Source organism: Pseudoliparis swirei, chromosome 21, assembly GCF_029220125.1.
Source record: "Pseudoliparis swirei isolate HS2019 ecotype Mariana Trench chromosome 21, NWPU_hadal_v1, whole genome shotgun sequence".
Taxonomy (NCBI): domain Eukaryota; kingdom Metazoa; phylum Chordata; class Actinopteri; order Perciformes; family Liparidae; genus Pseudoliparis; species Pseudoliparis swirei.
This window is the reverse complement of record NC_079408.1, coordinates 1,649,633-1,663,023: the sequence shown is the minus strand read 5'-3', so window position 1 is coordinate 1,663,023 and position 13,391 is coordinate 1,649,633. Positions and strand designations below refer to the sequence as shown.

Below are 13,391 nucleotides of genomic sequence, written 5' to 3'. Positions count from 1 at the left end.
CGTGCGTGTGTCTGTGTGTGTGTGTATATGTGTGTGTGTGTGTGTGTATATGTGTGTGTGTGTATATGTGTGTGTGTGTATATGTGTGTGTGTGTGTGTGTAGGAGTTAATCTATCCAGATGTGCGAGACCGTCAGTTCCTCCACTTCTTCCACCAGGGGGCGACGCAACAGAAGTTCAATGTAAACAAATATAACGACCTCAAAGAAGAGATGGCCAAGGTACACACACACACACACACACGTACACACACATATAAATACACACACACTCACACACACACTCATATATACACACACACACATATACACACTCATATTTTCTTTTGTGGTACAAAAAAAGATGTAGTTAAGTAGTCATTAATGTAATGTGTGTATGTGTGTGTATGTGCATGTGTGTGTGTGCAGGTGGAGGCGGGGCTCCGGACCCTGAGGCGGGCCATCCGGCTCCAGGAGGATCCGCCTCACTCCGCCTGATGTTTAACTTTATTACATTTAACTTTTGCACAATTACATTATCTTTCTTTCTTAAAATTTTTTTATCTTCTTGCTTTTGTCAGATGATTAAAAAAACTTTTAAAACCGATTAAAATTGTTTACAAAATAAAAAGTATGAAACAGGAACGACTGACAAGAAGTATTTAATGAAGTATTTAATTAAATATTTAATGGAGTACAGATCAATCATCTGATCAGGAGTTGAACCTGGTGACGGCCGGCCAGCCGGTGTGAAGCCGGATCCACTCAAAGTAGTGCGCCACCTGGTGGTCAGGAGAGAGAATGCAGCTTTAACACATGAAGCATAGACTTCTATACAACCAGAGGAGCCCCCTGGTGGTCAGGAGAGAGAATGCAGACATTATTACCTGTGTATAAACTCCAGGGAACCCTGGGTGACCACACCTTTCCCCCCAGCTGACGATGCCCCACAGGTAGGACACGCCCAGCTCGTCCTCACAGACCAGGGGCCCCCCGCTGTCCCCCTGGCAGGAGTCCACGCTGCCGTCCAGGTCCCCCGCACACATCATGCCGGGCTTGAAGCGGTCCCCGTAGAACCTCTGGCAGTCGGCGATGAGGGACACGTTGGCCCACAGCAGCACCTGCGCCGCCCGGCCGTCTGCAAACACACCACACTCATGTGACCTTTGACCTCAGGGCCGGCGCCGCAGGGCTCCGGGGCGCGAGCCTGACGCACCTGCGGTCCGCCCCCAGCCGGAGATGCTGCAGGTGTGGTTGAGCGTGAACAGGCGCTCGGACCACGGCACGCACACGGCGCTCACGGCCGGGTTGTCCTCCACGCAGTGAGGCAGGAAGGGGAGGGGCTCCAGCCGCACCAGGGCGATGTCGTTCTCGTAGGTGTTGGCGTCGTACCTGCAGGTGGACACACACACTGTCAGCGGGCGGCGGGGGAAGAGCAGCGGGGGGAAGGGCGGCGGGGGAAGAGCAGCGGGGGGAAGGGCGGCGGCGCTCCGGCGTACCTCGGGTGGATGAGGACCTCCTCCACCGGGACGATGTCCGTCGTTCCCTGAACTCCGAACTTCTTCCACAGAGAGAACTTCACCTTGAAGGCTCGGGGGTTGGGCCTGGAGGGGAGACAGAGGCTAGGACTAATAGTAGTAGCACTCGTAGTACTAGGACTAGTACTGGTACTACGACCAGTACCAGTCCTACCACCGGTCCTGGTACCTGACGCAGTGGGCCGCCGTGAGGACCCAGCAGCCCCCGATGAAGGCCCCCCCACAGTCCACCTTCCTGTTCTCCACCAGAGCGACCTGCCACTGGATCTGAGTCTGAGGAACAGCACAGTGTGAGGCAGAGAGGCTGCTGGGAAATGTGGGAGGGTACCGCCGCGCTCTGCAAGGTTAGCGGAGGTCGTGAGGTCATGTGACTGACCGGGTTGGCCGGGACTCCTCCCACAACCCTCCTGAAGCGGCGCCGCTCCTCCATCTGCACCGAGTCCACCGTGGAGGAGTTAGGGACCCCACAGAGCAGGCTGGAGACCAGGAGGGCCCGGTCCCCACGGGTTTCTACACACACACACACACAGAGACACACACACACACACACACACACACACACACACACACACACACACACACACACACACACACACACACACACACACAGAGAGAGAGAGACACACATCAACACATCCTTGAGTTGTTGTGTGAGTCGATGCTGCGGTTACATACGTGTTCTGGGAGAGATGTACTCTGAAAAAATACAACACACAAAACAAATGATCATCACACCGTCTAACAACAACAACAACAACACTTTCTGATGAAGATTCAAACTCTTCCTCAGTTTCAGGTCGCCTGTACCTGTCTGGCTCACTGCTGGGACTGTGGAGGAACAGAAATATACAATATATGTGTTATATATATGATGTAGGTCACGGAGGTCACGAAGGTCGCAGAGGTCACTCACGTGGGCGTGGTTTCTGGGCCTCGTCCGCTCCGTCCAGACAGTCCTGCTGTCCGTCTCGCAGCGCGTCTCCCGGGATGCAGACGCCCGTCCGGCAGCGGAAGCTTCCGTTCCTGCATTCTGAAGGACACGACCTTCAGGTCAGGGCGCCGCGGCACGGACCGGTGTGTGTGTGTGTTTGTTTACTTTTGCAGCACATCTCGTCGCTGTGGTCTCCACAGTCGTCGACCCCGTTGCAGGTCTGGTCCTCGGAGACGCACTTCGTGTTGGCGCACCTGAAGCCGCAGTCTGAAAACAAACACGGAGGCTTCCTCACGCCGCCCCCTACAGGTGGACGGGGGTATTCTCTTTATGTGTTCCTGATGATCAGACTGACCGCGCTGCGCCAACGACGCCGTGTGACACGTTGCCGCGGCGACCATCCGGTGAACGGATCGCTTGTCGTAGATCACGCACTCGGCGAGCGACGTCTCGTAACCTTGGCAGCGGACGCTAACGCAGCGGTTTGGCAACTTACTGACGTCAGTGTTGTTTCTCTTGTAGGCCGTCACTGCTCCGCTGAAAGGTCAAACAAAGGTCACACAAGGTCACACATGTAGATATAGACCCGTGTTCCCTCACAGTAGGTTCTCCTTGTTCTTGCAAGCCACGTTGGCGGCCGCCATGTTCCAGAGCTTCGGGCAGACCAGCAGGTTCTCCCCCCCTCCGGGACCCTCGGCGTCAGGGAGGAAGAGCGTGACGACCCCGGAGGCCACGTCCACGCTGCTGCTGAACTTGGGACGACTCGCTGCGGTGACGGAGAAGTTGGTGAGAAAAGGTGAGCGAGAGGTCCGGCTGCGACGAGGACGGCGGCGCCGAACCTTCACAACGCCCCCCGAAGTGTGACATGGCCGATCCCTTCTTCAGGCAGGACACCGCCATCACCTGGAGAACACGGGCCGCACCGTGAGAACGGGACCCAAGGCCTGGAGCCGGGGCCGGATGCCCCAAGAACCAGTGCAGAACCTGATGACCTCCCTCCTGACGACAAGCTACCTCCCACCTGACCACAAGCTACCTCCCTCCTGATGACAAGCTACCTCCCTCCTGACGACAAGCTACCTCCCTCCTGACGACAAGCTACCTCCCACCTGATGACAAGCTACCTCCCTCCTGACGACAAGCTACCTCCCTCCTGACCACAAGCTACCTCCCACCTGATGACAAGCTACCTCCCTCCTGATGACAAGCTACCTCCCTCCTGACGACAAGCTACCTCCCTCCTGATGACAAGCTACCTCCCACCTGATGACAAGCTACCTCCCTCCTGATGACAAGCTACCTCCCACCTGATGACAAGCTACCTCCCTCCTGACCACAAGCTACCTCCCACCTGATGACAAGCTACCTCCCTCCTGATGACAAGCTACCTCCCTCCTGACGACAAGCTACCTCCCTCCTGACGACAAGCTACCTCCCTCCTGATGACAAGCTACCTCCCTCCTGACCACAAGCTACCTCCCTCCTGATGACAAGCTACCTCCCTCCTGACCACAAGCTACCTCCCACCTGATGACAAGCTACCTCCCTCCTGATGACAAGCTACCTCCCTCCTGACGACAAGCTACCTCCCTCCTGACGACAAGCTACCTCCCTCCTGACGACAAGCTACCTCCCTCCTGATGACAAGCTACCTCCCTCCTGATGACAAGCTACCTCCCTCCTGACGACAAGCTACCTCCCACCTGATGACAAGCTACCTCCCTCCTGATGACAAGCTACCTCCCTCCTGAAGACAAGCTACCTCCCTCCTGATGACAAGCTACCTCCCTCCTGATGACAAGCTACCTCCCTCCTGATGACAAGCTACCTCCCTCCTGACCACAAGCTACCTCCCTCCTGATGACAAGCTACCTCCCTCCTGATGACAAGCTACCTCCCTCCTGACGACAAGCTACCTCCCTCCTGATGACAAGCTACCTCCCTCCTGACGACAAGCTACCTCCCTCCTGATGACAAGCTACCTCCCACCTGATGACAAGCTACCTCCCTCCTGAAGACAAGCTACCTCCCTCCTGATGACAAGCTACCTCCCTCCTGACGACAAGCTACCTCCCTCCTGATGACAAGCTACCTCCCTCCTGATGACAAGCTACCTCCCTCCTGATGACAAGCTACCTCCCTCCTGATGACAAGCTACCTCCCTCCTGATGACAAGCTACCTCCCTCCTGATGACAAGCTACCTCCCTCCTGACCACAAGCTACCTCCCTCCTGATGACAAGCTACCTCCCTCCTGACCACAAGCTACCTCCCACCTGATGACAAGCTACCTCCCTCCTGATGACAAGCTACCTCCCTCCTGATGACAAGCTACCTCCCTCCTGAAGACAAGCTACCTCCCTCCTGATGACAAGCTACCTCCCTCCTGATGACAAGCTACCTCCTCCTGATGACAAGCTACCTCCTCCTGACGACAAGCTACCTCCTCCTGATGACAAGGTACCTCCCTCCTGATGACAAGCTACCTCCCTCCTGACGACAAGCTACCTCCCTCCTGATGACAAGCTACCTCCCTCCTGATGACAAGCTACCTCCCACCTGATGACAAGCTACCTCCCACCTGATGACAAGCTACCTCCCTCCTGACGACAAGCTACCTCCCTCCTGACGACAAGCTACCTCCCTCCTGACGACAAGCTACCTCCCTCCAGACGACAAGCTACCTCCTCCTGACCACAAGCTACCTCCTCCTGACCACAAGCTACCTCCTCCTGATGACAAGCTACCTCCTCCTGACGACAAGCTACCTCCCTCCTGATGACAAGCTACCTCCTCCTGGCGACAAGCTATCTCCCTCCTGACGACAAGCTACCTCCTCCTGACCACAAGCTACCTCCCTCCTGACCACAAGCTACCTCCCTCCTGATGACAAGCTACCTCCCTCCTGATGACAAGCTACCTCCCTCCTGATGACAAGCTACCTCCCACCTGACCACAAGCTACCTCCCTCCTGAAGACAAGCTACCTCCCTCCTGATGACAAGCTACCTCCCTCCTGATGACAAGCTACCTCCCTCCTGATGACAAGCTACCTCCCTCCTGAAGACAAGCTACCTCCCTCCTGACCACAAGCTACCTCCCTCCTGATGACAAGCTACCTCCCTCCTGATGACAAGCTACCTCCCTCCTGATGACAAGCTACCTCCCACCTGACCACAAGCTACCTCCCTCCTGACGACAAGCTACCTCCCTCCTGATGACAAGCTACCTCCCACCTGACGACAAGCTACCTCCCTCCTGATGACAAGCTACCTCCCACCTGATGACAAGCTACCTCCCTCCTGACCACAAGCTACCTCCCTCCTGATGACAAGCTACCTCCCTCCTGACCACAAGCTACCTCCCTCCTGATGACAAGCTACCTCCCTCCTGACGACAAGCTACCTCCCTCCTGATGACAAGCTACCTCCCTCCTGATGACAAGCTACCTCCCACCTGATGACAAGCTACCTCCCTCCTGACGACAAGCTACCTCCCTCCTGACGACAAGCTACCTCCCTCCTGACCACAAGCTACCTCCCACCTGATGACAAGCTACCTCCCTCCTGACGACAAGCTACCTCCCTCCTGATGACAAGCTACCTCCCACCTGACGACAAGCTACCTCCCTCCTGACGACAAGCTACCTCCCTCCTGACGACAAGCTACCTCCCTCCTGACCACAAGCTACCTCCCTCCTGACCACAAGCTACCTCCCTCCTGATGACAAGCTACCTCCCTCCTGACCACAAGCTACCTCCCTCCTGACCACAAGCTACCTCCCTCCTGACGACAAGCTACCTCCCTCCTGACGACAAGCTACCTCCCTCCTGACGACAAGCTACCTCCCACCTGACGACAAGCTACCTCCCTCCTGATGACAAGCTACCTCCCTCCTGATGACAAGCTACCTCCCTCCTGATGACAAGCTACCTCCCTCCTGATGACAAGCTACCTCCCTCCTGATGACAAGCTACCTCCCTCCTGATGACAAGCTACCTCCCTCCTGACGACAAGCTACCTCCCTCCTGATGACAAGCTACCTCCCTCCTGATGACAAGCTACCTCCCTCCTGATGACAAGCTACCTCCCTCCTGACGACAAGCTACCTCCCACCTGACGACAAGCTACCTCCCTCCTGATGACAAGCTACCTCCCTCCTGACCACAAGCTACCTCCCTCCTGACCACAAGCTACCTCCCTCCTGACGACAAGCTACCTCCCTCCTGATGACAAGCTACCTCCCTCCTGATGACAAGCTACCTCCCACCTGACGACAAGCTACCTCCCTCCTGATGACAAGCTACCTCCCTCCTGACGACAAGCTACCTCCCTCCTGATGACAAGCTACCTCCCTCCTGACCACAAGCTACCTCCCTCCTGACGACAAGCTACCTCCCTCCTGACGACAAGCTACCTCCCTCCTGACGACAAGCTACCTCACTCCTGATGACAAGCTACCTCCCTCCTGATGACAAGCTACCTCCCTCCTGATGACAAGCTACCTCCCACCTGACGACAAGCTACCTCCCTCCTGATGACAAGCTACCTCCCTCCTGATGACAAGCTACCTCCCTCCTGACCACAAGCTACCTCCCTCCTGATGACAAGCTACCTCCCACCTGACGACAAGCTACCTCCCTCCTGATGACAAGCTACCTCCCTCCTGATGACAAGCTACCTCCCTCCTGACCACAAGCTACCTCCCTCCTGACGACAAGCTACCTCCCTCCTGATGACAAGCTACCTCCCACCTGATGACAAGCTACCTCCCTCCTGATGACAAGCTACCTCCCTCCTGATGACAAGCTACCTCCCTCCTGACCACAAGCTACCTCCCTCCTGACGACAAGCTACCTCCCTCCTGACGACAAGCTACCTCCCACCTGACCACAAGCTACCTCCCTCCTGATGACAAGCTACCTCCCACCTGATGACAAGCTACCGCCCTCCTGACCACAAGCTACCTCCCACCTGACCACAAGCTACCTCCCTCCTGACGACAAGCTACCTCCCACCTGACCACAAGCTACCTCCCTCCTGATGACAAGCTACCTCCCTCCTGATGACAAGCTACCTCCCACCTGATGACAAGCTACCTCCCTCCTGACGACAAGCTACCTCCCTCCTGACGACAAGCTACCTCCCTCCTGACGACAAGCTACCTCCCTCCAGACGACAAGCTACCTCCCACCTGACGACAAGCTACCTCCCTCCTGACGACAAGCTACCTCCCACCTGACGACAAGCTACCTCCCTCCTGACGACAAGCTACCTCCCACCTGACGACAAGCTACCTCCCTCCTGATGACAAGCTACCTCCCACCTGATGACAAGCTACCTCCCTCCTGATGACAAGCTACCTCCCACCTGATGACAAGCTACCTCCCTCCTGATGACAAGCTACCTCCCTCCTGATGACAAGCTACCTCCCTCCTGACCACAAGCTACCTCCCTCCTGATGACAAGCTACCTCCCTCCTGACGACAAGCTACCTCCCACCTGATGACAAGCTACCTCCCTCCTGACGACAAGCTACCTCCCACCTGATGACAAGCTACCTCCCTCCTGACCACAAGCTACCTCCCTCCTGATGACAAGCTACCTCCCTCCTGACGACAAGCTACCTCCCACCTGACCACAAGCTACCTCCCTCCTGATGACAAGCTACCTCCCTCCTGACGACAAGCTACCTCCCACCTGACGACAAGCTACCTCCCTCCTGACGACAAGCTATCTCCCTCCTGACGACAAGCTACCTCCCACCTGACGACAAGCTACCTCCCTCCTGACGACAAGCTACCTCCCACCTGATGACAAGCTACCTCCCTCCTGATGACAAGCTACCTCCCTCCTGATGACAAGCTACCTCCCACCTGATGACAAGCTACCTCCCTCCTGACCACAAGCTACCTCCCTCCTGATGACAAGCTACCTCCCTCCTGATGACAAGCTACCTCCCACCTGATGACAAGCTACCTCCCACCTGATGACAAGCTACCTCCCTCCTGACCACAAGCTACCTCCCTCCTGATGACAAGCTACCTCCCTCCTGACGACAAGCTACCTCCCACCTGACGACAAGCTACCTCCCTCCTGACGACAAGCTACCTCCCTCCTGACGACAAGCTACCTCCCTCCTGACGACAAGCTACCTCCCTCCTGACGACAAGCTACCTCCCACCTGATGACAAGCTACCTCCCTCCTGATGACAAGCTACCTCCCACCTGACCACAAACTACCTCCCTCCTGATGACAAGCTACCTCCTCCTGATGACAAGCTACCTCCCTCCTGACGACAAGCTACCTCCCTCCTGATGACAAGCTACCTCCCACCTGATGACAAGCTACCTCCCTCCTGATGACAAGCTACCTCCCACCTGATGACAAGCTACCTCCCTCCTGATGACAAGCTACCTCCCACCTGATGACAAGCTACCTCCCTCCTGACGACAAGCTACCTCCCACCTGACCACAAGCTACCTCCCTCCTGATGACAAGCTACCTCCCTCCTGACCACAAGCTACCTCCCACCTGACGACAAGCTACCTCCCTCCTGATGACAAGCTACCTCCCTCCTGACGACAAGCTACCTCCCTCCAGACGACAAGCTACCTCCCTCCTGACGACAAGCTACCTCCCTCCTGACGACAAGCTACCTCCCTCCTGACGACAAGCTACCTCCCACCTGACGACAAGCTACCTCCCTCCTGACCACAAGCTACCTCCCTCCTGACCACAAGCTACCTCCCTCCTGACGACAAGCTACCTCCCTCCTGACGACAAGCTACCTCCCTCCAGACGACAAGCTACCTCCCACCTGACCACAAGCTACCTCCCTCCTGATGACAAGCTACCTCCCTCCTGACCACAAGCTACCTCCCACCTGACGACAAGCTACCTCCCTCCTGATGACAAGCTACCTCCCTCCTGACGACAAGCTACCTCCCTCCAGACGACAAGCTACCTCCCACCTGATGACAAGCTACCTCCCTCCTGACGACAAGCTACCTCCCACCTGACGACAAGCTACCTCCCTCCTGACGACAAGCTACCTCCCACCTGACGACAAGCTACCTCCCTCCTGACCACAAGCTACCTCCCACCTGATGACAAGCTACCTCCCTCCTGATGACAAGCTACCTCCCACCTGATGACAAGCTACCTCCCTCCTGATGACAAGCTACCTCCCACCTGACCACAAGCTACCTCCCTCCTGACGACAAGCTACCTCCCTCCTGACCACAAGCTACCTCCCTCCTGACGACAAGCTACCTCCCTCCTGACGACAAGCTACCTCCCTCCTGACCACAAGCTACCTCCCTCCTGACGACAAGCTACCTCCCTCCTGACCACAAGCTACCTCCCTCCTGACGACAAGCTACCTCCCTCCTGACCACAAGCTACCTCCCTCCTGATGACAAGCTACCTCCCTCCTGACCACAAGCTACCTCCCTCCTGACCACAAGCTACCTCCTCCTGATGACAAGCTACCTCCTCCTGATGACAAGCTACCTCCTCCTGACGACAAGCTACCTCCTCCTGACCACAAGCTACCTCCTCCTGATGACAAGCTACCTCCCTCCTGATGACAAGCTACCTCCCTCCTGACGACAAGCTACCTCCCTCCTGATGACAAGCTACCTCCCTCCTGATGACAAGCTACCTCCCTCCTGACGACAAGCTACCTCCCACCTGACGACAAGCTACCTCCCTCCTGATGACAAGCTACCTCCCTCCTGATGACAAGCTACCTCCCTCCTGACGACAAGCTACCTCCCACCTGATGACAAGCTACCTCCCTCCTGATGACAAGCTACCTCCCACCTGACGACAGGCTACCTCCCTCCTGATGACAAGCTACCTCCCGCCTGTCGATCCCCGCCCCCCCGCCAGGTGATATGCTACCTGGCAGTAGGAGCGGTAGGTCCGGTGGTCCAGCCCACAGACCGTGTCTTCCCCCCTGACCGGACACATGTACGGGGGTTTGCAGGAGCAGCGTCCCTCAGTGCAGCGCTGCCACGGAGGGCAAAACACCAGGTCACATGACGCACGGGTCAACCTTTAAAAGAGAGAGACGTGATTTTGTCCTGGACGTCACGTTCAGACTCCAATGCACCAAAGCAAAAGAGGCAAAACACAAATGTGACGTCTGAGGAACCAAAACACACGGACTTCTTTTGCAGACACTCGGCTGGACCCACAAACTCGTCTTCCTTGGGTGCTTCAGAGGCCGGGGGGGTCGTGGGGACTGTGGGATCCTTGGAGGATGGTGGGTCCATGGGGTCCTTGGGGTCAATGGGGTCCTTGGGGTCTGTGGGGTCCATGGGGTCCAGGCTGGTCACCAGGGGGGTTGAGGGGGGGTCTTGTGGTACCTCTGGGACTTGTGCTTTCTGCTCCATGTGGTTTGGAGTATCATATTTGGGCTGATAGCTTTGCTGGAGAACAAATACAAACACAAGAGGTGAGGCGCTACGCAGATCCACCGCGAGACATCGTGGCGAACGTGATGGAATATAAACAATAACACCAAGAAGGCGACTCACCGATTCAGAGCTCCGAACCAGGAGAAGCAGCAGGAGAACCGAAGCCCTCATCTCGTTGATCCAACGTTCCGCTGCAGACACGGAGAACCTTGTTCTGTGGGCGAGCGTCTGCTGCCCTCCGGTGACATCATCCGTCAATCATTGGCTCAGAGAACCCGTCACCCAGTAACCAGGGGGGCGGCACCGTGACCCCGGCCCTGAAGGTCGCGACCGGGCCCTGAAGGTCGCGGTCTGAACCCGACCGTGTTTGGTTGTTTCCAGAATAAAAAGCGGGTCACGTGACTCGGAGGTTTAAATCGGCCGGCAGCGTGAAGCTGATCGGGATCGCTCCAGATCAATAACTTTATTAATAACACGAAGAAACAAGTTAATGATCAACACTCGGTCAACAAAAACATCAGGAAGCCACCGGACACACACACACACACACACACACACACACACACACACACACACACACACACACACACACACACACACACACACACACACACACACACACACACACACACACACACACACACACACACACACACACACTTTTGTCAAGCGGTTTCTTCAGAAGGAAATCATTCTGTGTAGAAGCTCATTTAGAACCCGTTTACCAGAGTGTACGACACAACAACAACAACACTTAAAGATAACGGATGACATCATATATTGTTGTTTATTTGTAATATTTACTGGTTCCACGAGGAACGTCCTCCAGCTGGACGCCTCGCACCAACAAACAAACAAACAACAACACAGGAGCAACAGCGTGACTCCATGGAGTTCCCTCCACACGTCATTTGGTCTTCAGGTACATTCTTTATAGCATTTTGAGTTTCTTCTCCTTGTTTATTAAAGTTCCAACGATGTCGATTATTTATCGCTGAATTAAAAAAATTAATAATAAAATAAAACTTGATGATGAAGAAAAGACGTTTACAAGAAGAATTAAATTCACCTGGCATTAAACCAGTATAACTATATATATATATATATATATATATATATATACAGGACTGTCTCAGAAAATTAGAATATTGTGATAAAGTTCTTTATTTTCTGTAATGCAATTAAAAAAACAAAAATGTCATGCATTCTGGATTCATTACAAATCAACTGAAATATTGCAAGCCTTTTATTCTTTTAATATTGCTGATTATGGCTTACAGCTTAAGAAAACTCTAAAATCCTATCTCATAAAATTTTAATATTTCCTCAGACCAAGTAAAAAAAAAGATTTATAACAGCTGAGTGTTTGTCAAGGCTCAGGAAACCCTTGCAGGTGTTTCGAGTTAATTAGACAATTCAAGTGATTTGTTTAATACCCTACTAGTATACTTTTTCATGATATTCTAATATTTAGAGATAGGATATTTGAGTTTTCTTAAGCTGTAAGCCATAATCAGCAATATTAAAAGAATAAAAGGCTTGCAATATTTCTGTTGATTTGTAATGAATCCAGAATGCATGACATTTTTGTTTTTTAAATTGCATTACAGAAAATAAAGAACTTCATCACAATATTCTAATTTTCTGAGACAGTCCTGTATATATATATATATATAAATAGAAACAATATATTTATAAATGTATATATATAAATATACACCATATATAAATATGCACACATACCTTTTATAGGTGTATTAAATATTTGTCTGTTCATACATTATATACATAATTATATGCATAATTTATACTTAATTTTATTGTTGACTGATTAACGTAATTTACGTTAGATGATATAATAATATAATAATACAATAACATCATAATATAATAATATAAGAAGAAGAATATAAGAAAAGCAGAAACAGATTAAGATTGTTAAGCTTCTCAAAGATGAAAAATACAAACGCACAACGTTTATATTGCAGCTGAATGTGTGTGTGTGTCTGTGTGTGTCTGTGTGTGTGTGTCTGTGTGTGTGTGTGTGTCTGTGTGTGTGTGTCTGTGTGTCTGTGTGTCTGTGTGTGTGTGTCTGTCTGTGTGTGTGTGTGTGTGTCTGTCTGTGTGTCTGTGTGTGTGTGTCTGTGTGTGTGTGTGTGTGTGTGTGTGTGTGTGTCTGTGTGTGTCTGTGTGTGTCTGTGTGTGTGTGTCTGTGTGTGTGTCTGTGTGTGTGTGTGTGTGTGTGTGTCTGTGTGTGTGTGTCTGTGTGTGTCTGTCTGTCTGTCTGTGTGTCTGTGTGTGTGTGTGTGTGTGTGTCTGTGTGTGTGTGTGTCTGTCTGTCTGTGTGTGTGTCTGTGTGTGTCTGTGTCTGTCTGTCTGTGTGTCTGTGTGTGTGTCTGTCTGTGTGTGTCTGTGTGTGTGTGTGTCTGTGTGTGTGTCTGTGTGTCTGTGTGTGTGTCTGTCTGTGTGTGTGTCTGTGTGTGTGTGTGTCTGTGTCTGTGTGTCTGTGTGTGTGTGTCT

The 13,391-nt window shown here is 53.4% G+C and overlaps 2 protein-coding genes across 8 annotated transcripts in view; one reads left to right on the top strand and one right to left on the bottom strand.

The window, feature by feature from the left end:
• The window catches only part of LOC130212226 (calcium uniporter regulatory subunit MCUb, mitochondrial-like), a 9,055-nt gene extending 8,433 nt beyond the window's left edge, over positions 1 to 622 (top strand). For 3 of the 7 annotated variants that reach the window (XM_056443415.1, XM_056443414.1, XM_056443412.1), the window contains exons 8-9: positions 104 to 220; positions 407 to 622. In XM_056443415.1, coding sequence (XP_056299390.1) covers positions 104 to 220; positions 407 to 475 — 186 coding nt within the window. In that variant the 3' untranslated portion in view covers positions 476 to 622. Of the gene's footprint in view, positions 1 to 103; positions 221 to 406 lie in introns of those variants that run through there. The other 4 variants (XR_008835249.1, XR_008835247.1, XR_008835248.1 and 1 more) reach the window with 2 other exon arrangements.
• Position 623: 1 nt separating this feature from the next.
• cfi (complement factor I) lies at positions 624 to 11,244 on the bottom strand. Its single transcript, XM_056443363.1, has 16 exons — positions 10,992 to 11,244; positions 10,621 to 10,883; positions 10,354 to 10,507; positions 3,286 to 3,349; positions 3,047 to 3,212; positions 2,802 to 2,983; positions 2,612 to 2,713; positions 2,429 to 2,545; positions 2,323 to 2,343; positions 2,191 to 2,211; positions 1,892 to 2,025; positions 1,685 to 1,788; positions 1,477 to 1,581; positions 1,194 to 1,369; positions 865 to 1,115; positions 624 to 759 (listed from the first exon to the last, which is right to left on the bottom strand). Exons 1-16 carry the CDS (start codon positions 11,040 to 11,042, stop codon positions 691 to 693), a joined length of 1,980 nt encoding a protein of 659 aa, XP_056299338.1. The 5' UTR covers positions 11,043 to 11,244; the 3' UTR covers positions 624 to 690.
• Positions 11,245 to 13,391: the final 2,147 nt, after the last annotated feature.